Raw genomic sequence first — 20,411 nt, 5'->3', positions numbered from 1 at the left:
TTTGGTGTATAACTCTTCAACCGTAGGTCGTAAAATCAAAAAAAAAAATTCCCTGGATTCCGTGGGTCATGATGCATCTCTCCCATTTCCATCAGGATAGATTTTCCGCCATTTTGAATTTGATCGAAAACACACTTTTTGCTCCTCGTTCTACATATTTTGTCCAAAGTATATGTTTTTTTGGTTCAGTCACTCCTGGCACTCACTGTAGTGTCTCTCAATACTAGGTATCTTTACTGTTCTTCTGGAACTTGATCTGATACAGGCGTTATTTCTGGTGGTTACTCAACGTATCCAGCACTGCTTAAAGTGTACAGTGATGGTGCGTGAGTTGATACATTAGTTGTTCCCTCAGCACCAACATGTTCACTCTTTGTCATCCACAGTCATCACATGTCGCGGGTGGTTCAATCAACTAAGTTCCAAAAGCAATTCCATCTTCATCCATAGGGGGAGAATTCAACCGTTTGTTGCAGGGATTTTTTTTTTTGGGGGGGGATAAAACCTCTCCGAATTACTTACAAATGATCGCAAGGGTGAAGCGAAATTGTAATTGGCTAGCAAAATTAGTGGGATGGGCCTATGTAAGCGTTTGCGGCAACCACACTTTGCAATTTTTCAAAATTGCGACCTTTCTAGTTTACTAATGCTTTGGCAGTGAGCTGATCGTCAAATCCTTGATTGGCTTTTCTGTTAATTTGCACTGACATTAGAATGGGGCCATGCATGGTGAACAATGAATGATCAAAAGTCAGTACTAAAAACATTCACACCAAAATCATGAGTCAGCATAAATCAGCATAATCAGCATAAGGTGAGCGGTGTGGACCATCATTTGTAATTAGCTGGAGGCTATACCAGGGCAGTGAAGCCAATAGTGTCTGAAGCCAGTAGGAAATCCTGACTTACTGAAAGTTCATATAATGGCCTATTGTGGCGCTGTCATTGGGCCCAAAGAAAACCATAGCTCCATAGAGGTCCATATATTTGGGCCCAACTTCACCTAGACTGTATTAAATAAACATGGTCATGAATACTTTCTGCTTCCAGTCACTATATTTAAAGTCTCATTTATCATGTCATAATATTATTTTTGGAAATTTATGGTGAGGGACGTGGCTACCGTTGCAGTCTATGATCGGGACCACCCCCCCGCTCGAGTCAAAATAAAAACCAATGAAGAAGAAGGGAGTAAGTCCCGCCTCGTTGTCTGGGCCAGACAATGGCCAGCTGGGCCCAAACGGATCTAGAAAGATGGCGATTTACTGACAGGCTTCATCTTACGTCCATATCAGACCCGGAGAACGCTTTGTCAGGGCTCGAAATAGCGACCATTTTGGTCGCAAATGCGCCTGAATTTGAACCTTTGCGACCTAAAAATATATTTGGGAGCACGAGTGCCACTACAAATAATTACTGTGGTGCGCCTGGCTACAACGATCGATTGTACAAAAACGGGCGCTCTGAGCCGCTCTCTGACATCCACTGCACTGCTCCTGTCTGCTAGCTGCACTAGCACTTGATGCTAACAAACCAACGTGTGTAGTTAACTACTCTTTGACACAACGGTACGGGACAACGTTGAGCGCTGCATCGCTCACATTGTGTCAGAAAGTACATTATTTCAAGACAGCGATTCAGAAAAGACCGGAGCCTCTAGCCAGCTAGTGGCGGACCGGCATGTGTGTGTGTGTGTGTGTGTGTGTGTGTGTGTGTGTGTGTGTGCGCTAGCGCGCTTGCAAGAGAGAGAGAGCGAGAGAGAGAATGAGAGAGAGGGAGGGAATGAGAGAGGGGGAGGGAGAGAGAATAGCAGACCTGTAAGTGTTTCTACCTGGTTTCTACATAGCAGCAGTATTGCTACTTTTACTTAAGTATAACATTAGAGTAATTTTCCAGCACTGAAGTGGTAGGCATAGTGAGTAGGCATAGCTATAAATACCATGTTTTACATAGAAATTATTTTATATTAGAAATTCTAATTTTATGATCTAAATAGGCTATGAAGGTGAAAAACACAAAACAAAGAAAAAGAAAACGGGTGATGTGACTGGCCGGAATCAGTGTAGACTAGAGGGTCCTCAACTGGATATGTTTGATGCCTCGGCCTCTTTGAAGAGATGGATGGATGAGGGACAGAAAGTCTGGACACTACATTTTAAATTCTGGCATGTATTTTTATACTTTAGTCATTTTATGGTATTTGTAAACCACACGTTATATTATTGTTTTTATGAATGTAAAAAATCGATTACATATTGGTGCTCCTTAGATTTTGGTGGGTGCTCCTAATTTTTTTCTGGTGCTCCTTCATTTTGAAATTGGGAGCACCAGTGCTACCAAGTAAAAAAGTTAATTTCGAGCCCTGTTTGTCCATATTCTTTTTTCAGTCTATGGGCTATACCCACAGAGACACTCCCAGCACCACCACAGTGCTGATGTGATGCCTACATCTATCAAGTCTATATCAATACGCCATCACCCAATCCACTGCACAAATACAAATAGAAACCCCATTGCCATTGGCTCCTACAAGGCTGATACAGTATATTTGTTCTCGGTTCAGTCATATTCTACACTCCTGGCACTCACTGTAGTGTCTGTCAATACTAGGTATCTTTACTGTTCTTCTGGAACTTGATCTGATACAGGCGTTATTTCTGGTGGTTACTCAACGTATCCAGCACTGCTTAAAGTGTACAGTGATGGTGCGTGGGTTGATACATTAGTTGTTCCCTCAGCACCAACATTTTCACTCTTTGTCTCTCTCTGGTCTCTTGTGGGTGTGTGTGTGTGTGTGTGTTTGTGTGTGTGTGTGTAACAGACCTGGACAAACCAGTCCTGACGGTACACCAGACCATCAGCGACGTCCGTGGGAGTTACTACCAGGAGAAGACGGTGTTCCTGCGCTGCACTGTCAACTCCAACCCGCCCGCACGCTTCATCTGGAAACGTGGCAACACGCCCATCGAGCAGAGCAAGGACAATGGTGTTGACATCTATGAACCGCTCTACACACAGGTACAGAAGAACATACTGTATATGTACATACTACATACAATAATAATGTAGCTTTATACAGAATACTGTACAGTATGAGGTATGCACACGCATATAATAGCTCTGTCTATCTCTAGTGCTATAAATACATCTGGAGGAATCTGGATGTATTATACATGTCAGCAAATTCAAATGCAAAAAAGAAGGGAAATCCCATGATAAACTATGATATTACGGATTTTGAAGTGTTTCTTTCAGTACTTTAAAACCAGGATCTGTGTGCGTGAATGCGTGCGTGCGTGCTTGCATGCGTGTGTGCATGCGTGCGTGCGTGTGTGCGTTGTCTAGGGTGAGACTAAAGTGTTGAAGTTAAAGAACCTGAGGTCCAGAGACTTTGCTGATTACACCTGCCAGGTGTCTGTTAGAAACGTGTGTGAGATCCAGGACAAGGCTGTCACCTTCCGCCTCACCAACGCCACCGGTAAGACACGCACGCACGCACACCATATAGAACAATAGATGCAGGGAGTAAGCAATTCTCCCTATTCTGATGATTGATTTTCTGTTTGTCATTGTACAGCCAAATAGCCAATATACTGTAATCATTTTAGTATTGTTCATGTACTATTTCCCTGTGATCCAAACAGTACCTCCTTCAACAGAGAAACAGACAGTCACACACATGTGCAAGCACACACACACCCACCCACACACACACTCACACACTAGACCTATATGGCTTCAATCGCAGCTTTGATTTGATTTGATTTATCCAAGTGGGTCATGTCATGTCATTGCCACTGATTCACTGTGCCGGTACAAGAGGATTGATTGATTTTTAGATCATAATCCTAGCTTGGGATTTGAACATGCACGCAATGCCCTCCAGCAACTGAATACAAATCCTCTCTCCAGCCCTGTTGTCCAAATAAAATAGAACAACACGTGATGTTATTATTAGCAGGTCACAGAGGTGTAGACTGTTGAGGCTTGGCGTGTGCGTGCGTGCATGCGTGGGGGTTGGGGGGAGGGGGGACTTGGCTGGGGACCAAACGACTGGGTCACATGATGTTGTGGCAATCAATGTGTCTCATCAAAACAGAACTTGGAGGCGTGTACAAACTGTACATCATGTGAACATATATGGAATGTCCAGAGGAATCCATCAGCAGTCTGCACATCAGCTTGGAGAATTAGTGTGCTTCTCTGGGTGCACTGCATGCCCGGCATTGAGTCGGTCGGACATGTGGTTGTCCAGAACTGCAGATTGGACATATTGGCCCATATTTAGACATAATGGAGATCCAGTTTGTCCAGAGCCGCCGATCCGACTGACCCGCATGGCTATGCCCATAATGTGTGTGTGTGGTGCCCAGCGTTGAGTTGGTCAGATAGGCGGTGGCCCAGAACTGCCAATCTGACCACTATGACCAGATGGCGAGATCCGGTTGTCCAGAACCACCGGACCGATGCCTATGATGGGGATACTGTACTGTATAGCCTACATTCTGACATTCTGACACAGGCTACTGACCTGCAGAATGGGACACATGGCTCGAGAACCATTGTTCCCAAGGTACTTACTTACTTACTTGGACACTTGTCTGATGACTAGCTAGTGCTGTGTTTTCTGAGTTCCATGCAGGCACTAATGGAATATCCTGTCAGTATTGTGAAGCTAAACCCTCACTGTGGATGAGCTGTGCCTCATGTGGTCGTGAAAGCAATATCCTGCTGTCAATCAGCAAGTCTGATTACATGCATTAGTGTAGCACCCATGGCAGATATCTGTCAAAACAAAAACATATTACATCCCTCTTCCCCTTTTATTTGGAGTAGACTGATGGAACCAACGTCTGAATTGAACCACATACAGTACCTGTAGACTGATAAACTATACTACTGACTGTACAGACTGACATATATTATTCACACAGAAAGAGTATACTTGCTCAGAGACAGTCTGAACTGTCAGACAGTCGAACTGACTATCACTCAGACTTGTCATTCACACCTCAACTATATCTTCTAACATTTTCTACATGGTTGTCTGTCAAGAACGCGGCTGTATGTATAGCTTCACCTCCTTTCTATCATTTAATTTCCGGGCCTGCTGAGAACTCTATAATAACTTTGGGGCAGGCCCGTCTAGAGTTTCAATTGGCAGGTATCAGTCAAAAGGGAGACATCGAAGAGGATGGATGGGATCAACATATGATCCCTGATTTACTATGATGTCACAGTGATGTCACGAGACCAGGGCACAATGGGGGCTTTCCTATATGAGGATTTTACTATCATCCCTGATGATGTCATAGTGATGTCACGAGACCTGGGCACAATATATGTGACCAGATTTGACGGAGAGCCTGCCATCGTGCAAATTCCAGCTTTTCACCAGAGGATAAAAACTTTATTATTATTTTTTGAGTGGTGCAACCATTCCAATGTCCGTCCTAACCTATGTGACTATGTTTAGAGTACCAGTAGGGGGAAAAGTGGCGCTGTTGTGCCATAAACAGAGAGAGAGAGAGAGAGAGAGAGGGAGAGGGAGAGGGAGGGGGAGAGAGAGGCAGGGGGAGAGGGGAGTTGCACCACTAACATGAACTAATTTCAATATGAGTTAATAGCACAGGCAGACTCTTCACATACTAGAGCATGTCTGAAATAAGTGTCAGAGCTGAAATAAACATGTAGCTAGGTGTAATGATAGAGACCACAGAAGTGAACCTTTCAATCCTGTTTTCCCAACTCTGCTCTATAAGCCATATCTCCAAAACTGGTATGTCAAACTAAACAACCAATATGTCAATTTGAAGCTATGATTCCCTGCTTTCACATGACATGAAAAAACGAAAATTCAAAAAAATAATCTAATGGCAGTCTCTCAGTCAAATTTGGTCACATATGACATGGCGTGACAAATTATTCGGTCGGAATAATTTGCCTGAAAGTTACAAATGTATGCTCTTAAGGGTATATGACTAAATACTGTCACATACGTATATTTTAGTCTAGTACTTTTTCTCCTAGTGTCCCTGCACTGGCTCCCAATCTCCTTCAGAATCAATTTTAAACTCCTTCTCACCATATTCAAAGCCAGGCCCGGTCTCGGGGGGGTAAAAGAGAAAGTGAGTGGCTGCGTCCGAATTGCTAGGGTTGTTCCCTACTCCCTATCCCCCATACGGGGATCCAGACTCTAGTGGACTCTGCTAGTGATGATTTCGGACAATACTCCCTGTATGGGGAGCACCGACTCTGACGTCAATATCGATAGAGGGCGCTGTAGTTCCGCGGGTTCATGTACTTTTTATTTGCATGAAATCCCCATTAGGTTTTTTCAGATCGCCTCATAAAGAACTGTTTGAAAAATAAACAAATCATCCCGGCCGTTTCACTCATTTGGATATGAAGAATCAACTGACTACAAGAAACCAATCAAAACGCTGCTGCTGAATTTTCGCTAGGAACAGACTGTATCAAATAAGTGACTGCAGGCTGTCACCTCCCTGCAAGGACAGCTTGTAAAGTTATTTTTAAATTCATGAATGAATAAAGAAAAAATAGGTTAATGAAAATATGTTTGCAGGCATTTAGGCCTATATATCTATGATAAAAAGGTTATTTTAAAATCATAGGCCCATAACAATGGGCCTATGATTATTATCAATACATTAATATTAGGCTATATCCATTATCCAGCAATATGAAAACAGTGCACAACCTTGACAATAATATGAAAATATCAGCAGCATGATTGAATCTCAACCACATGAACCCCCGCTAATCCTGGGGCGGGGGGGATACGGCAAAAATAGCCGATCTATAAGCAACGCGCGACGTCCGTGTTGTGAGCTTGTATACTTTTACTTGGGTACTTTTGGTAAAGAATTACCAAAAGTAGCCGATCTACAAGCTCTGCTCACAATACGGACGTTTGGTGTTAACAGAAACAGCAGTCCAATAAATGACTGCCTACACAATGAAGTTTTAATGCATTTATCGCAATTCAATTAAATAATGTTAGATAGCATATTTTTTTTTATATTTTCATGGCAGGAATGAATGAATATTAATAAAACATATGTTCGGACACAATTAATATGTGTCTCACATGCATGTATCCTACGTTTGTGATAAAGAATCTCACAAATATATTCTACAGCAAGCAACTGATTCCTCTCCTAACGTCATGCGCTGGGCCTGGGTGATACAATGAATCAGATTAGTAATACTATTGCAAATGAGTAGATTTATTATAAATAAAATAAAACAATTTCAAATAAATGCACAGATCATTTGTCTCGAGATCTGTAGCTTCGAGATCCGCCAGGGAAGAAAAGAGGGGAAAACGAAAGTTTAAAAAGTACATTTGTGTTGATTTCTTTCGCTGGTACAACTTCTGCCTCTTCTGAGTTGGAGCGCAATGAGCGCATGCATGCAGAAGCAGCGCACGTGCGCAAACGCGTGCATGTGCGCTCAAGAGCGAGCTTGCGCAATGCATTATGGGGCAGATTTGCTTCGCTGTGTTTTTGTAGTGACCATCGGATGCTCCCTACAATTCCCGGTGCATTGTGGGATACTTCAGTCCACTACGTTAGGGTGCAAAAATGCTCACTACATATTCGGACACTATAACAAAATGGCGGAACCTCAAAGTAGTGCACTATATGGGGCATAGGGAATGATTTCGGACGCAGCCAGTGAGTAAGCATGAGTGAGATAAAAGAAAGAGAGACAGTGAGTAAGAGATGGAACATCGTGTGAGACAGAGATGTTTGTTAGCTGGTTGTAAACCTCTGTGTTGCACATAAATTCCGTGACGTTGGGAGAAGTGCTATGGCTGATCCAACCATTCCCTGCACCCACGCCTCCCCGGAAAATTGAAGCTATAATTCTCAACTCCTCACAATCTTCCCTCCCCCTCTTCTCAGTTCTACTGCTCTGTGCTTTTTCCTTTTATTGCCCTCTCCTACCAGACCTCCTCTACATGGCTCTGATTTCGTCTCTTTTTCGCCCTTCAGCTCTTGGGAATCTAACTTTTTTTATTCCCTCGTTCAAATAAATGCTAAAGATCTAAAAACATTGCATATCAATATTTCTGGATACGGACTATATGTTGACTCGATCCTATATATATGTTTATTTCAAATTAATTTAACACATTCATTTATTTCAATTTAAATGAACTGAGAAAGTATAAACTATTCTCTGCTGATTAGTAGGCAACTGGAACTGTGAGTGGATGTGAGTGGATGCAGTCCGCTTGTTGCTACCACTCGCTTGGCTATAATGTCTTGCCCGGGGCACATCTCAGGGCTCAGACTCGCTGCTGATGCTGCACTTGCCTATAGCCTACCTTCAACGTATCAGCAGTTTGCACAAACATACGTTTCTTCTCCGGGTTGTGATTTTTCATCCCTGGTATCAGGGTCTTTGGTGATCTGCAAGTGCAGGACCAACCCTGAGCCATGGTCATCTGAAACATCTTGGACAGAGACAATGAGGCACAAGGTCTTGCCTACTGTACCTTTTGAGGTGCTCACGAACTATGATGCAACAGGCCACTGATAACAACGGTATTTAGCCGACATTGCTACTGCAGACCATTTGCAGCGTTGTGTGGTTTCAAACAGCCCCAAATCTTGTTGAGCATAACACCACTTTCCTTTTGTCAGTGCAGGTACTGTGAGTGCCTCTGTCACCATGTCTATACACTGGTGAACCGCTGTCATCGGTGCCAGTAGCCCAGTAATGACGGCTGGGTGGTCATGTGTGAAGTCAAACCCAGCTGGCTGGACTACTCATTGCTTCACGTATCACTCTGGTAGTATCTGTGCCCGTACAGGCTGTAGATGTGAATGAGCATAGGGTGTTTCCAATGTGAAACGCTAACCTGGTAAGCTCTCACGACGCTGAAGGGCTATTGTCACTGAGACTATTGAGGCGAGCCCTGGGAGTATTCACCACATCTCTCCCTATCCTATGAAGATATCCAATCTGTTAATGCAATTGTCCTGGAAGTCAGCCAACCAGAAATGGTATTTTATTGGTCACCGTTATTTGGAGCAGTCCTTTTATCTGTGCTCTCCTATTACAGTCTGAATCCTCGTCATTGTGAGTGAACAAGAATATAGGCATATACGGATGACATCATGCAAGTCCATTTAATATGAGCACAAAAAGGGACGCCAGCAGACAGACTGGCACAAGTATAAAACTACAGCTAAATACAGGTATGTTTTACTCTTTAAGGCAGACTGTATGGTCAAATGTTTTAGCAGCGATGGAGGATGTGCAGAATAAGGTGGGGAGGGGGAGTGGACTTCATTACTAATTCATCAGGCAGGACCACAGCGGACCAGGGAGAGGGAAGCTCCCGTGTCCATGAGGGCCTGACACTTGGTTTTGCTCAGCTTATACAGATAACCCTTCAGCTCGGTCTATTTGGCCCAATCGGCGGTCCCCGAGAGTGCAGAAAGAGCGATGGCTGTGTACTCAGGGACCCTCGTGGCTGGGCAGTGACATACCTCATGTGCTGATGCTCTGCATTAAATAGCAGCCATTCTGTGTCTCCTCGCCTGCATGGTTGGCTTCTCTCCAGACTTGTGGTGGAGGATTGCCTGCTATGCACTGACTTATCACTGATCACTTAATCTTCCTCTAATTTGGCTTGTCTCACTCATCTCAGAACAGTGGTTTAGTGGGCGGCATATTTCTGAGTTGAAGAGATGCCTCCAATACAGCTAGCTATATTGACTACAGTGCAATCCCTTCAGATCCTCTGTTTCTTGACACACTGCATCTCTGTCCGAGGATTCTGTCCCATGCATGACGTGTCCTCTTCTCTGATGTGTGCAGTGTTGTCAAGTAACTTAAGTAATATGTTACTTTCTGTAATATTATTACTTTTTTCCAGTAACTATTACTGCGACCGCCATGCTCCGTGCAATAAGCGTTGTTTTGACCAGAAATGCCGCCTGGGAGGGGGATTTGGAGTCTAAAGCGACTGAAAGCGTGCCAACCAAGATGGCGCAGTCCAGTGTCTAAGCTAACAACAGATAGCCATCTGAAGCTAATGTGAGCCTTTCCACTAGATCGGATCAAACACATTTATACAACTGAATAAATAGCCTACGCATTTTAGTGGTGGCGATATCCTGCCATATAGTAATCATTATTTAATTAATCACGGCGGGGATTGTGTTTTTAAATAGAAGTTCGGAATCAATGGTTCAATCAGTAAAAGCCTTGATGGCTCAGCTTTCTCCAAGTATTGTGGTTTAATTCCTTCTACAGAAGGACAACGTGAATATAAGCTGTCCAATCATTTTGCCTTGAACAGAGCTTTATTCATGTACGGTATGTTCACATGAGCCACAGTGCCATTGACGATATTCCTTAATGAAGAATCCAGTGCAAAAGGCGAACATCTGACAAGTTAATTTATCGCCATTCGCCAACAAATCAGCAAGGCCTTTTTTTCATTCCCGTATAACAGTTTTGCATTGAAATGTTACACTCCGCTGCTGCTTGGGAGTGGGAGAGACACAGTTAGCCCCCAGCACAGTCAACACACATTCTGTATACATGCAGAGCATTCATCTGGGTCTCTCTCTCTCTCTCTCTCCCCCATCCCTCTGCATTATTAGGCTTACAACTAATATAACTAACACTCAGGTTTTTGCTCAGTCCTTTTCCTACTGCACTGCTCAATTTTGACTATAGTGCTGTATTCATGCCATGGGAAAAAAGAAGATTACAGCTGTCAAGTCTTTGAAAGGTAATTTGTACCTGAGGGGCGTTGCTTTACTCACTGTCATAATTTGATATAATAGGGGATGGCAGTGCCATCTATTTGTTGATTAAACTCCATCCAAATGTAGTGTCAGTTAAGAGTCTTCAGTGTGAGGTATAACCGCATGCAACCGTTGTTAGGATAGGTCTGTGCGTGCGTATGTGTACATTGCAGGAATGTTAGTGCACATGTATACACACTAGTTCTTTGAGCCTCTGTGCTCCTCTTTCATTATGGAGATTGCAATCTGAGATTAGAGGAGAGGATGAACCTCCCAAGGTCTATTAGAGGAATGGATTGCTTCCTATGTCCATCGGGGTCTCTCTCTCTCTCTCTCTCTCTCTCTCTGGGGATTAACTCACTCAGGGTGGTGAAAGCCTAGATTCGGCTTTCTGCTGTCCATTTTAAAGGCCTAATCCGTGGTCTTTTAGAGTCCAGCAGTGCCAGTGATGGCTTATACAGTTTAAAACTTGACTTGAAACTATAACATTTTAGTTTGCTTTGGGGGGGGGGTGATTTAATCTCGCCCCTGATTACCACATAGAAAACTAAAACTATAATATCTACAACTAAGCCTTTTCTCCAAATGAAAAAGAATTGACACTAACAACCCTGCTTTGAAAACTAATTAGAAAAGTGATATTGCAAAAAAGAAAAGGAAATAAGAAATAATGAAAAATTCTAAACCTGTGTCCAGCATCAATTTATACCCATATTCTGTGTATAACAATGGTCAACATATTCCATCTGAACCTCAGATTGAAAGGCTATAGCTTGTCGGTCATTATTGTTGTATGTAAGTAGGCTACAGCACATGTACAGTATACGTACAGCCATATACAGTAAATATGCTGGAAGAAAAAAAAACGGGGAAAAAAAACCTGCGGATGTGGGCTTTAGCCCTATCAGACTGAAGTGTGTGGTGGGATTTAGAGGGGATCAGGGTATCATGGATAAATGCCTCTGAGCCATTTCAACCTCTCACCTGTTGGTGAATTTCAGTGGACTCAGCAGCTCTTAGCTGTGACACTTGACCTGTCTTCTGACCACACAGGTACCTACCCACATTCAATATGGAGAGCTGCATAGTTCAATAGATAAATACCTACCCACATTCAATATGGAGACCTGCAGAGAATGTGACTGTGGTTCAATAGAAATACCTAAACACATTCAATATGGAGAGCTGCGTAGTTCAATAGATAAATACCTACCCACATTCAATATGGAGACCTGCAGAGAATGTGACTGTGGTTCAATAGAAATACCTAAACATATTCAATATGGAGAGCTGCGTAGTTCAATAGATAAATACCTACCCACATTCAATATGGAGACCTGCAGAGAATGTGACTGTGGTTCAATAGAAATACCTAAACACATTCAATATGGAGAGCTGCGTAGTTCAATAGATAAATACCTACCCACATTCAATATGGAGACCTGCAGAGAATGTGACTGTGGTTCAATAGAAATACCTAAACATATTCAATATGGAGAGCTGCGTAGTTCAATAGATAAATACCTACCCACATTCAATATGGATACCTGCAGAGAATGTGACTGTGGTTCAATAGATAAATACCTACCCACATTCAATATGGAGACCTGCAGAGAATGTGACTGTGGTTCAATAGAAATACCTAAACATATTCAATATGGAGAGTTGCATAAAACGACTATAGTTCAATAGATACATATCTACCCACATTCAATATGAAGACCTGCAGAGAATGTGTTCAATACACACATCATGGAGACCTACAGAGAGTGTGCACTATTTAAATATAATACAGTACTATAGGAATTTAGATTTAAGCAAAAGAAAAACACATTTTCTTTATGGAAGCCTGCGATTCTATTATGAGCCTTTGTATTTATGGCCCGAAAAATCAACAGCAAACGAAAACAGCCCTAATTTATCTCAGAGCTTCAATTTTGACTGTGACAATCTCAAAATAACAGAGGCGATTGTTGCAATAACTTTACGTATGATTAATATTCAGTTTTTCTAGGCAGTGTAGTCAGAATGCATCAGGATGACAACAGGGTGACTGCATGGGGTCCAAATTAAAGCAGGCGACATTATTCTGCCCTGAATGAAAACAGGTTCACAGCAGTCACACACACTGCTGCTGGTAATTGGCTAGATACCTGTCTGTGCATTTCTATGTATGGGAGCATGTCTGTTTCAGTTCAGATGTCTTGGCTCTGAGGTGACGTTTGTTTATTTCCTGAGCGAAGCCAAAAAACTCAGACACCTTTCATCACCCAGCATTCTGTATTCACTTTGCGAAAACAGAATATTAGTTTTCTATCTCATTATGGTGTGTGTGCGTGCGTGCGTTTCTTTGAATGATTGTACCGTAAGTGAGACAGTCTCGAACAGTTCTTCAACAGTTAAAGATATTCTGGTTCTAATTAGTGTGACCTTTACTTCTGGCTGCCTGACATGAACTGTGTGAAAATAGTTCTCCTTCTCTGCAGAGTGTCATGACAGCACATCACTTCCACTTGGATGTAGAAGGCGGCAAAGCCAGAAGTTTCCAGGGTAAAAACCACTGTCGCATTTTCAACTCCATGCCCAAATGGTAAATGGTGCATTTATATAGCGCCTTTATCCGAGCTGCTTCACATAGATTGTGCATTGCATTCCCCCATTCACACACACACACACACACACACACACACACACACACACACACACACACACACACACATTCACACACACATCGATGGCGGCGGAAACCATGCAAGGCAGCAACCAGCACATCAGGAGCAATTAGGGCTTCAGTGTCTTGATCAAGGACACTTTGACACTAACTCTGGGAGAGCCCGGTTTCTAACCTCGCGGTTACCATCCGGCCACTCTACCCCTGAACCACCGCTGCTGAGCCACTACCTGCCCAAGAGGGACTGGTTGGAAAAAAATCATCTTACCAGTGATGGTGAACAAAGTAGTCAACCCCACACAAACATTCAATTCCCAGTGACAATGAATGGATGGTGCACGATGATTTTATTTATTTATTTTGGGGCTTTTACGCCTTTATTGATAGGAGAGTAGACTGACAGGAAATGGGGAGTGACACACAGTAAAGCTCGTCGGGATCGGGTTTCGAACCCGCAACATGCTGTCACGCTACTTTGCAGCCTACTGTACGTATGTGGCCTGTTTTGAACAAAATGCCTCGAATCAGGGATGCACCGCCCGATTGCCGTGAAACATTGCTATACCATGCCCTGGCAGAGACCTGTGTTCCGAGGGGCACATTTTTATAGTGTTCATTCTGTCTTCTCCCCATTCTCGTGCACTCTCATTCTCTGTACCGCATATTCCGTGATTCTCTCTCCCGTTGCTCTGACCTCTTTGTGTTTTTTCGATACTGCTGAGCTGTGATTGATCTCTGTCTGGAACAGTCAGTGTCTTTTTCTCCCCCCTCTGTTCACCGCACGTGCTTTGGGAGGATTTGGAGTCATCCAGTACTTTTCCTGGTTGATCAGTTATAGGAATCACGTTCACATGAGATCATGCTGAGGAGACAAGCCCGGGGCTTTGGTTTAGCGATTAGCATGCACAGAGGGAAACCTTCATGCACATACCCACCCCCATGTGGACAGGCACTAAAGCACACCATCTAAACACCCACGCAAAGTGCGCACAAATGTGTGTGCATACGCACGCACGCACGCACACACGTATAAAATTCACATAGCCAATACACATACACATGTAATGTATATACTTATACATGTATAACATAATTTATGATGGTAATTACATATTAATTTAACTGGTGTCATGCACCCAAAATGACTGATTTACAAACTCACAACATCGCATCTCAACATGTTGTGAGCTTGTGTGACGGCATTGCACAGCAAAGTATAAATAAAGCCTAAACGAAATAACCATAAAACAACCAACTACAATACTTGTGGAGACATAAGTATAGAAATAAGTATGGGCAAACACCTCCGCACGCACACACGTGCAGAGTGCAATTTGTATAGCCAGCACAATGGGACAAATTTAAAAAATATATACCGGTATATAAATAAATAGTCGTGATCAGGTCAGCTACTTGTCTATTGCTGTGGTGTTTAGCAGTCAAGTGGTGCGCAGATGTACTTTATCCCAGCTCTCTGAAATGATATTGACTTTGCCAGAGGCTCATCTCAATGCGATGTGACGTTAAGTGCTACTGAGGAGCATTTAGGAGCTGATTTCATGTTCATCTGCTCTGCTCGTCAAGTAGTGGCTCCAACAATAGACAAGCACTGGGAGTGTGTAAATTGAGGTGGCAGGAAATCACATGTTTTATGTGTGTCACACTGGACACGCACATGATCATGCACGCATGCACTGTATTCCTGAACCGCTCACACATTCACACTCACACACCTGACAACCACTTGAAGTGTGACAATGAATACACTCTCACTCCCCAAATGGCCTATAGTGAATTCTTGGGTCTATGTGACCGAACGGAAGAGGGTAGGTACTCTTCCAGTTATATTAATAACAACAGAGGTGTGCCGGTGAGTCACAAGAGGCAAAGCTGAACGATAGCATATATAAACAACATTGTCTATATTGTCGTTAATCATTGTGGATGTATTCTGTAATCCCAACTGCAATAATTGTTAACTCTTAAATAATTGTATAATTATGTGTTGTTATAATATACACATACTGTATATATTGACTGCCACTCCCTGCTACACGATCACAGATCAATAATCTAGAATGCCAGTAAACCACAGGATGTCAGTGAACCACACCTTTATTCCACTCTCTGTCAGTGAACCACACCTTTATTCCACTCTCTGTCAGTGAACCACACCTTTATTCCACTCTCTGTCAGTGAACCACACCTTTATTCCACTCTCTGTCAGTGAACCACACCTTTATTCCACTCTCTGTCAGTGAACCACACCTTTATTCCACTCTCTGTCAGTGAACCACACCTTTATTCCACTCTCTGTCCGCCCCTCAAGCTCCCCCCGCTCTGCGTCTGTCCGTTAACGAGACTCTGGTGGTGGACCCCGGACAGGACGTGTCGATGGTCTGTGAGGTGACCGCTGGCTTCCCCATGCCCACCGTCACCTGGTCTCGGTACCCGGGTCCCATGCCACTCAGCGCCCAGGTGCGTGGCGCCTCACTGCTGCTGCGCTCCGTCACGGCCACAGACGCTGGCTTCTACAACTGCACGGCCGTCAACAACGTGGGGAACCCTGCGCGGAGATACGTCAGCCTCATAGTCAGGAGTGAGTAGCTGGGTGTGTGAGGTTGTGTGTGTGTGTGCGTGCGTGTGTGCGTGTGTACGTGTTTGTGTGTGTGTGCGTGTGCGTGTGCACATGTGTGTGCACGTTGGTGGTGTTGGTGGTGGTGGTGGTGGGGGGGGTGTGCTAATTTGTGTGTCTGTGCATGTGTTTAGGAGGGTTAGATTGCGTGGTCTGAATAAGTGGGGTTAATCGGCGATCTTTGCTAATTCCCCAGATGTTTCCCTCTCCCTGATGGCTACTCTTGTTGCCTGTTAATCATCTTTACACTCTCCAATTAGAGCTGAGTAGAAGCAATTAGTGTTGTATCTTGTGTTAGTTGTTGCCATGCAGAATGTCTGCCGTGGATTTCTGCCGTTTGCTTAATGGACCTGAACACCCACGTCACATCGGAGCAATCTGGGAATCCATTCGGCCGAAAAAAAGGAGGAAAAAATGTCCCTTTGTTTTTTGCCTCTGGGGGCACGACAGGAACTCAGGTTAGGCCCCTCCCCTTTCTTAGTCCACATCCTCCCGGGTGCTTCTGTGTTTATTCTTACTAACAGTTGACACACAGACAGTCAGACAGACGACCCACGCTTACAGACTAATACATGCGCTCAGTCAGGCAAAGACTAGTCTCACATAGCTTATAAGATCAGAGATCTCCGCCTGCTGGTACATGTGGGGAAATCTCAGTTCCATGAATGGGCTTCATGGTAGTAACGAGCAGTAACAAACCATTGCCTATTGCTTTTAAAACCAACCCTGATATCCCATATGAAGGAAGGCCCTAAAGATGTTTACATATAGGTCTCTGATCATCTGACTTCAGTATGTCAGACTAGTAAAGACACATGCACAACATGCATGTGCACTTAACCCATTTTGGGCGGGAACCCCTTTTGGTGTTTTAAAGCATTATGTTATGCTTTAGCTATTGAAAAATAGCAGATTTACAAGCTCATAGCGAGTGCACCGAGTGCCGCGATACGAGCTTGTAGGTCTGCTATTTTAGAAAAATCGTGAAAATGTGCCTGAAATCTTAGAATATATATATATTCTTTCAGAGAAGTCTTTGCTTCTCGGGGTGTGTTTGGTATTCAGCATGGAGGTATGTGGAGGAAACTGTACATTGAATTTGACAATGTAGGACGGGTGTTACATGATGTGACCCTGTTATGGCTCCTCTGGTATATTATTCTACCTGTGATTGATCCATTCTTCTTCTTCTTGTCCTTGCTGTTCTGACTGATCCTTTTCTACCTTACTGTCTCTCTCTTTAAATCTACTCTCTATCTATATGCAGTCATTCGTCTACACATCCACCCCTCCAAATCAACCCTTTTACTCTTCTTATCGCTCTATTTTTTGTATTTCTTTCTTTTTCCTCCCTCTGCATTTGTCTCTCTCATTTTGCCGAGCAAACTCTTCCTTTTTCCATCCATCACCCTGTCATTCCCCTTCGATCGCCCCGTGCCTTTTCTGTGCTCTGATGCCCTGCCCCACACCATGCGCCATCTGATTTAACCTCTCTCTCTCTCTCTCTCTCTCTCTCTGTCTCTCAGCGATGAGCAACCTGACGTTCCAGATCACGCCAGACTCCAACAAGGACAGCGAGAGCATCCAGATGGGCCGTGACCTCAAGCTGTCCTGTCACGTCGACGCCTCCCCTCAGGACAAGGTCAACTACACCTGGTTCAAGAACGGCGCGCCCGTCTACAACTCGGACAGCCTCATCCTGCTCCGCAGTGACCCAGACATGGCGCCCGGCACCAGCAGCCTGGAGATCGTGGACATGAAGTTCCGGGACCTGGCAACCTACAGCTGCATGGCCAACTTCCCCGGCAGCCGTGTGGCGGAGCTCCGCGTGGACATAAACATCTCACTGAACAGCGGTGAGATTTTGGGACTGACTTCTTCACTACGTAACTCACTCAACATAACGTTATGTAACGCTAACGTTACCGTTATGAAAGCTACATCATTAGTTGGTATCCAGGAAGAATATTTTTATATTGTGTTGGAACATTGAAATTGCTGTCTGCTTTAAGTCTGCACTCTCTGTCTCTTTCTGTTCTTTCTGACCATAGTCACTCCTCCGATATTGACGGTCCCAGCAGTATATCAGGTGGTCAGTGTACGGGAGGGGGGTAATGCGGAGCTGGTGTGCCTGGTAGACGGGAAGCCGCGGCCTCCTTTACTGTGGTCACGGGCGGAAAGGGACCTGCTGATGCCGTCTGGGAAGCCGGTGGAGGAGACTCGCGACGGCCCACTGAGGCTGACCAACGTCACAAGGGACATGATGGGGCCGTACCGCTGTCAGACCGCTCCTTACAATGGCCTCAACATTAAACGACGTGAAGCTCTGGTCCAGCTCAACGTTCAATGTAAGTATGGGTGTGACTCCTACTGGTGTAGTATACTGGTACAAGTGCAAATGTTGCTCCTCAGAAGTAGCGGGGAACATAATCTTGCAGGTGTATCTCAGCATGAAGTCGGCCTGTCTAAGCTGAAAAGCACTGTGGGAAACCGTGGTTTAATTTTGACTGAGTTCAGAAGTGCAAAACTAAAAAAAGTGTAGGCTAAAGCCTTTTTCTAAGCAACATAACCTCACTTTTAAGGTCAAGCTATTTAGATGATCTATACGCGGAGGAAAACACAAGCTCACTGCTCACCCAAACATCGCCTGGAAAGGAGATGAGAGGCTCCTTATGTCCAAGAGACATCTGTAATATATTGACACATCATACTGTATATTAAAGTATCACAGAGACACAGTGGGAATGCTCCATGAGCCCGGAGATATTGGTGATGACCTTGGTGACCTACAGATTACACATTATATAAATAATGCCAGAATGCTATGAATTCACAACATTCTTACACGGCGAGAGGTATTTAAACATATTTCTATCAGTAATACAATTTGAGCAGGCTATATACCTACCAAATAGATGCATCACTTTTTCCCTCTCTCTCCTCACTAGGCTTTCTTTGAAGACACATTACGTTTTGTTTCAATTCTCATTAACCCTAGACAACACTAAACATATCAGTAAACATGGGTATATTTTACCCAATGTAAAATATTCCATAAAAAGTACAGCAATACATGGCTACTCTTCGTTAATATTTCATCATATATATATATATATATATATATATTTTTTTATATTCCTAAAAACTGAGAAATGAAGTTGGGAACATCTCCTTTGGTCCACCCATTCCTAAGACATGTGTGAATGGTCCAGTGAATACAAGAATAAACAAATGAAAAGGTCCATCACACTATCACTAAACACGGGTGCCTGTAGAAAGAAAACAGGGATGTGAGCAGGGAAACAAACCTACCTTCTATGATGTCACTGAGCGTCATGAAGGTACTGAAAGACCCACCCACCTCAGACATCAGCAACATTATGAAAATTGCTAAAATATAATAATAAAATGAATAAAGAATCAAGTACTTGGAAATATATTCATCTGCTGTTCAGCTGTTTGAGCACGAAAACGATTAACATTTTGTTTATGGCTACCATACTGTAGCACTGACAACTTCAAATGTTGAAAGTGAGTGTTTAATCAGTATTTTGATTGCAATTTGTGTGGGCGTATTGTGAAATCTGCCCAGTCACATCTTAATCAACATAATTCACTGTCTAAATAGTAAGGACATATCTGGGCCATCACTGTGCTGTGCCTGTCCGATAAGACAACAAACAACTGTTTGCATAAGATACAGTAGCAGCGTGTCCTGATTACACCAGATCAACACCAAGGACATTTTGTTATCTAGAGTAGTTGGAAGATAGCAATGACAATTGCACTGCCCTTTTGCGATACCTTCATTGAAATTGAACTTCAGACTGTAAACAAATGTACGTAACCAAATGTCTTGTTTGCTGCCCAATGAGTCGAGAAGCCAGGACTACACAGTCCTAAAATTAGACACCAGAATGAGTAGACAGTGGCATTGTTTTGTATGTGCTCTAGGAACAGATGTCTGAGGATTAGTTTTGAAGTAGACGATTGGTAATTGGTATTCATGCAATTCATTTAATTTCCTGCCTTCACACAGTATTGGCTTGGCTTCCTAAATCATATTCAAGGGCAAGTGAAGCCTTTCAAACAGAAGCCATGAATTTCAGTATTTATATGAAACCAAAGCAGATACAAACACAAGTAATTGTTTTGGACAGAACAGAGCAAGATTGCCGAAAGAACACCTGCCAAATCCCCATGCATGGGAAAGGTGCCCAAAGCACTTAACTTCATGAAGGCCTGAGATCCTAAGGATAGAACTGTACAGTTGAATAATAATACTGCATGAGACTGTTCAGTGTACCAG

The 20,411-nt window shown here is 43.5% G+C and overlaps 1 protein-coding gene across 1 annotated transcript in view; it reads left to right on the top strand.

Moving 5' to 3' along the window:
• The window catches only part of LOC308321627 (MAM domain-containing glycosylphosphatidylinositol anchor protein 1-like), a 165,282-nt gene that overhangs the window by 96,047 nt on the left and 48,824 nt on the right, over positions 1 to 20,411 (top strand). The window contains exons 4-8 of the mRNA XM_080772615.1: positions 2,822 to 3,018; positions 3,346 to 3,478; positions 15,797 to 16,066; positions 17,629 to 17,958; positions 18,154 to 18,450. Of these exons, the coding sequence (XP_080628741.1) occupies positions 2,822 to 3,018; positions 3,346 to 3,478; positions 15,797 to 16,066; positions 17,629 to 17,958; positions 18,154 to 18,450 (1,227 nt within the window). The remainder of the gene's footprint in view (positions 1 to 2,821; positions 3,019 to 3,345; positions 3,479 to 15,796; positions 16,067 to 17,628; positions 17,959 to 18,153; positions 18,451 to 20,411) is intronic.

This window comes from Protomyctophum bolini (assembly GCF_963924005.1).
Source record: "Protomyctophum bolini genome assembly, chromosome: 1".
Lineage (NCBI taxonomy): Eukaryota > Metazoa > Chordata > Actinopteri > Myctophiformes > Myctophidae > Protomyctophum > Protomyctophum bolini.
Note: the sequence above shows the minus strand (reverse complement) of the source record. Positions and strands in the feature narration are given on the sequence as shown.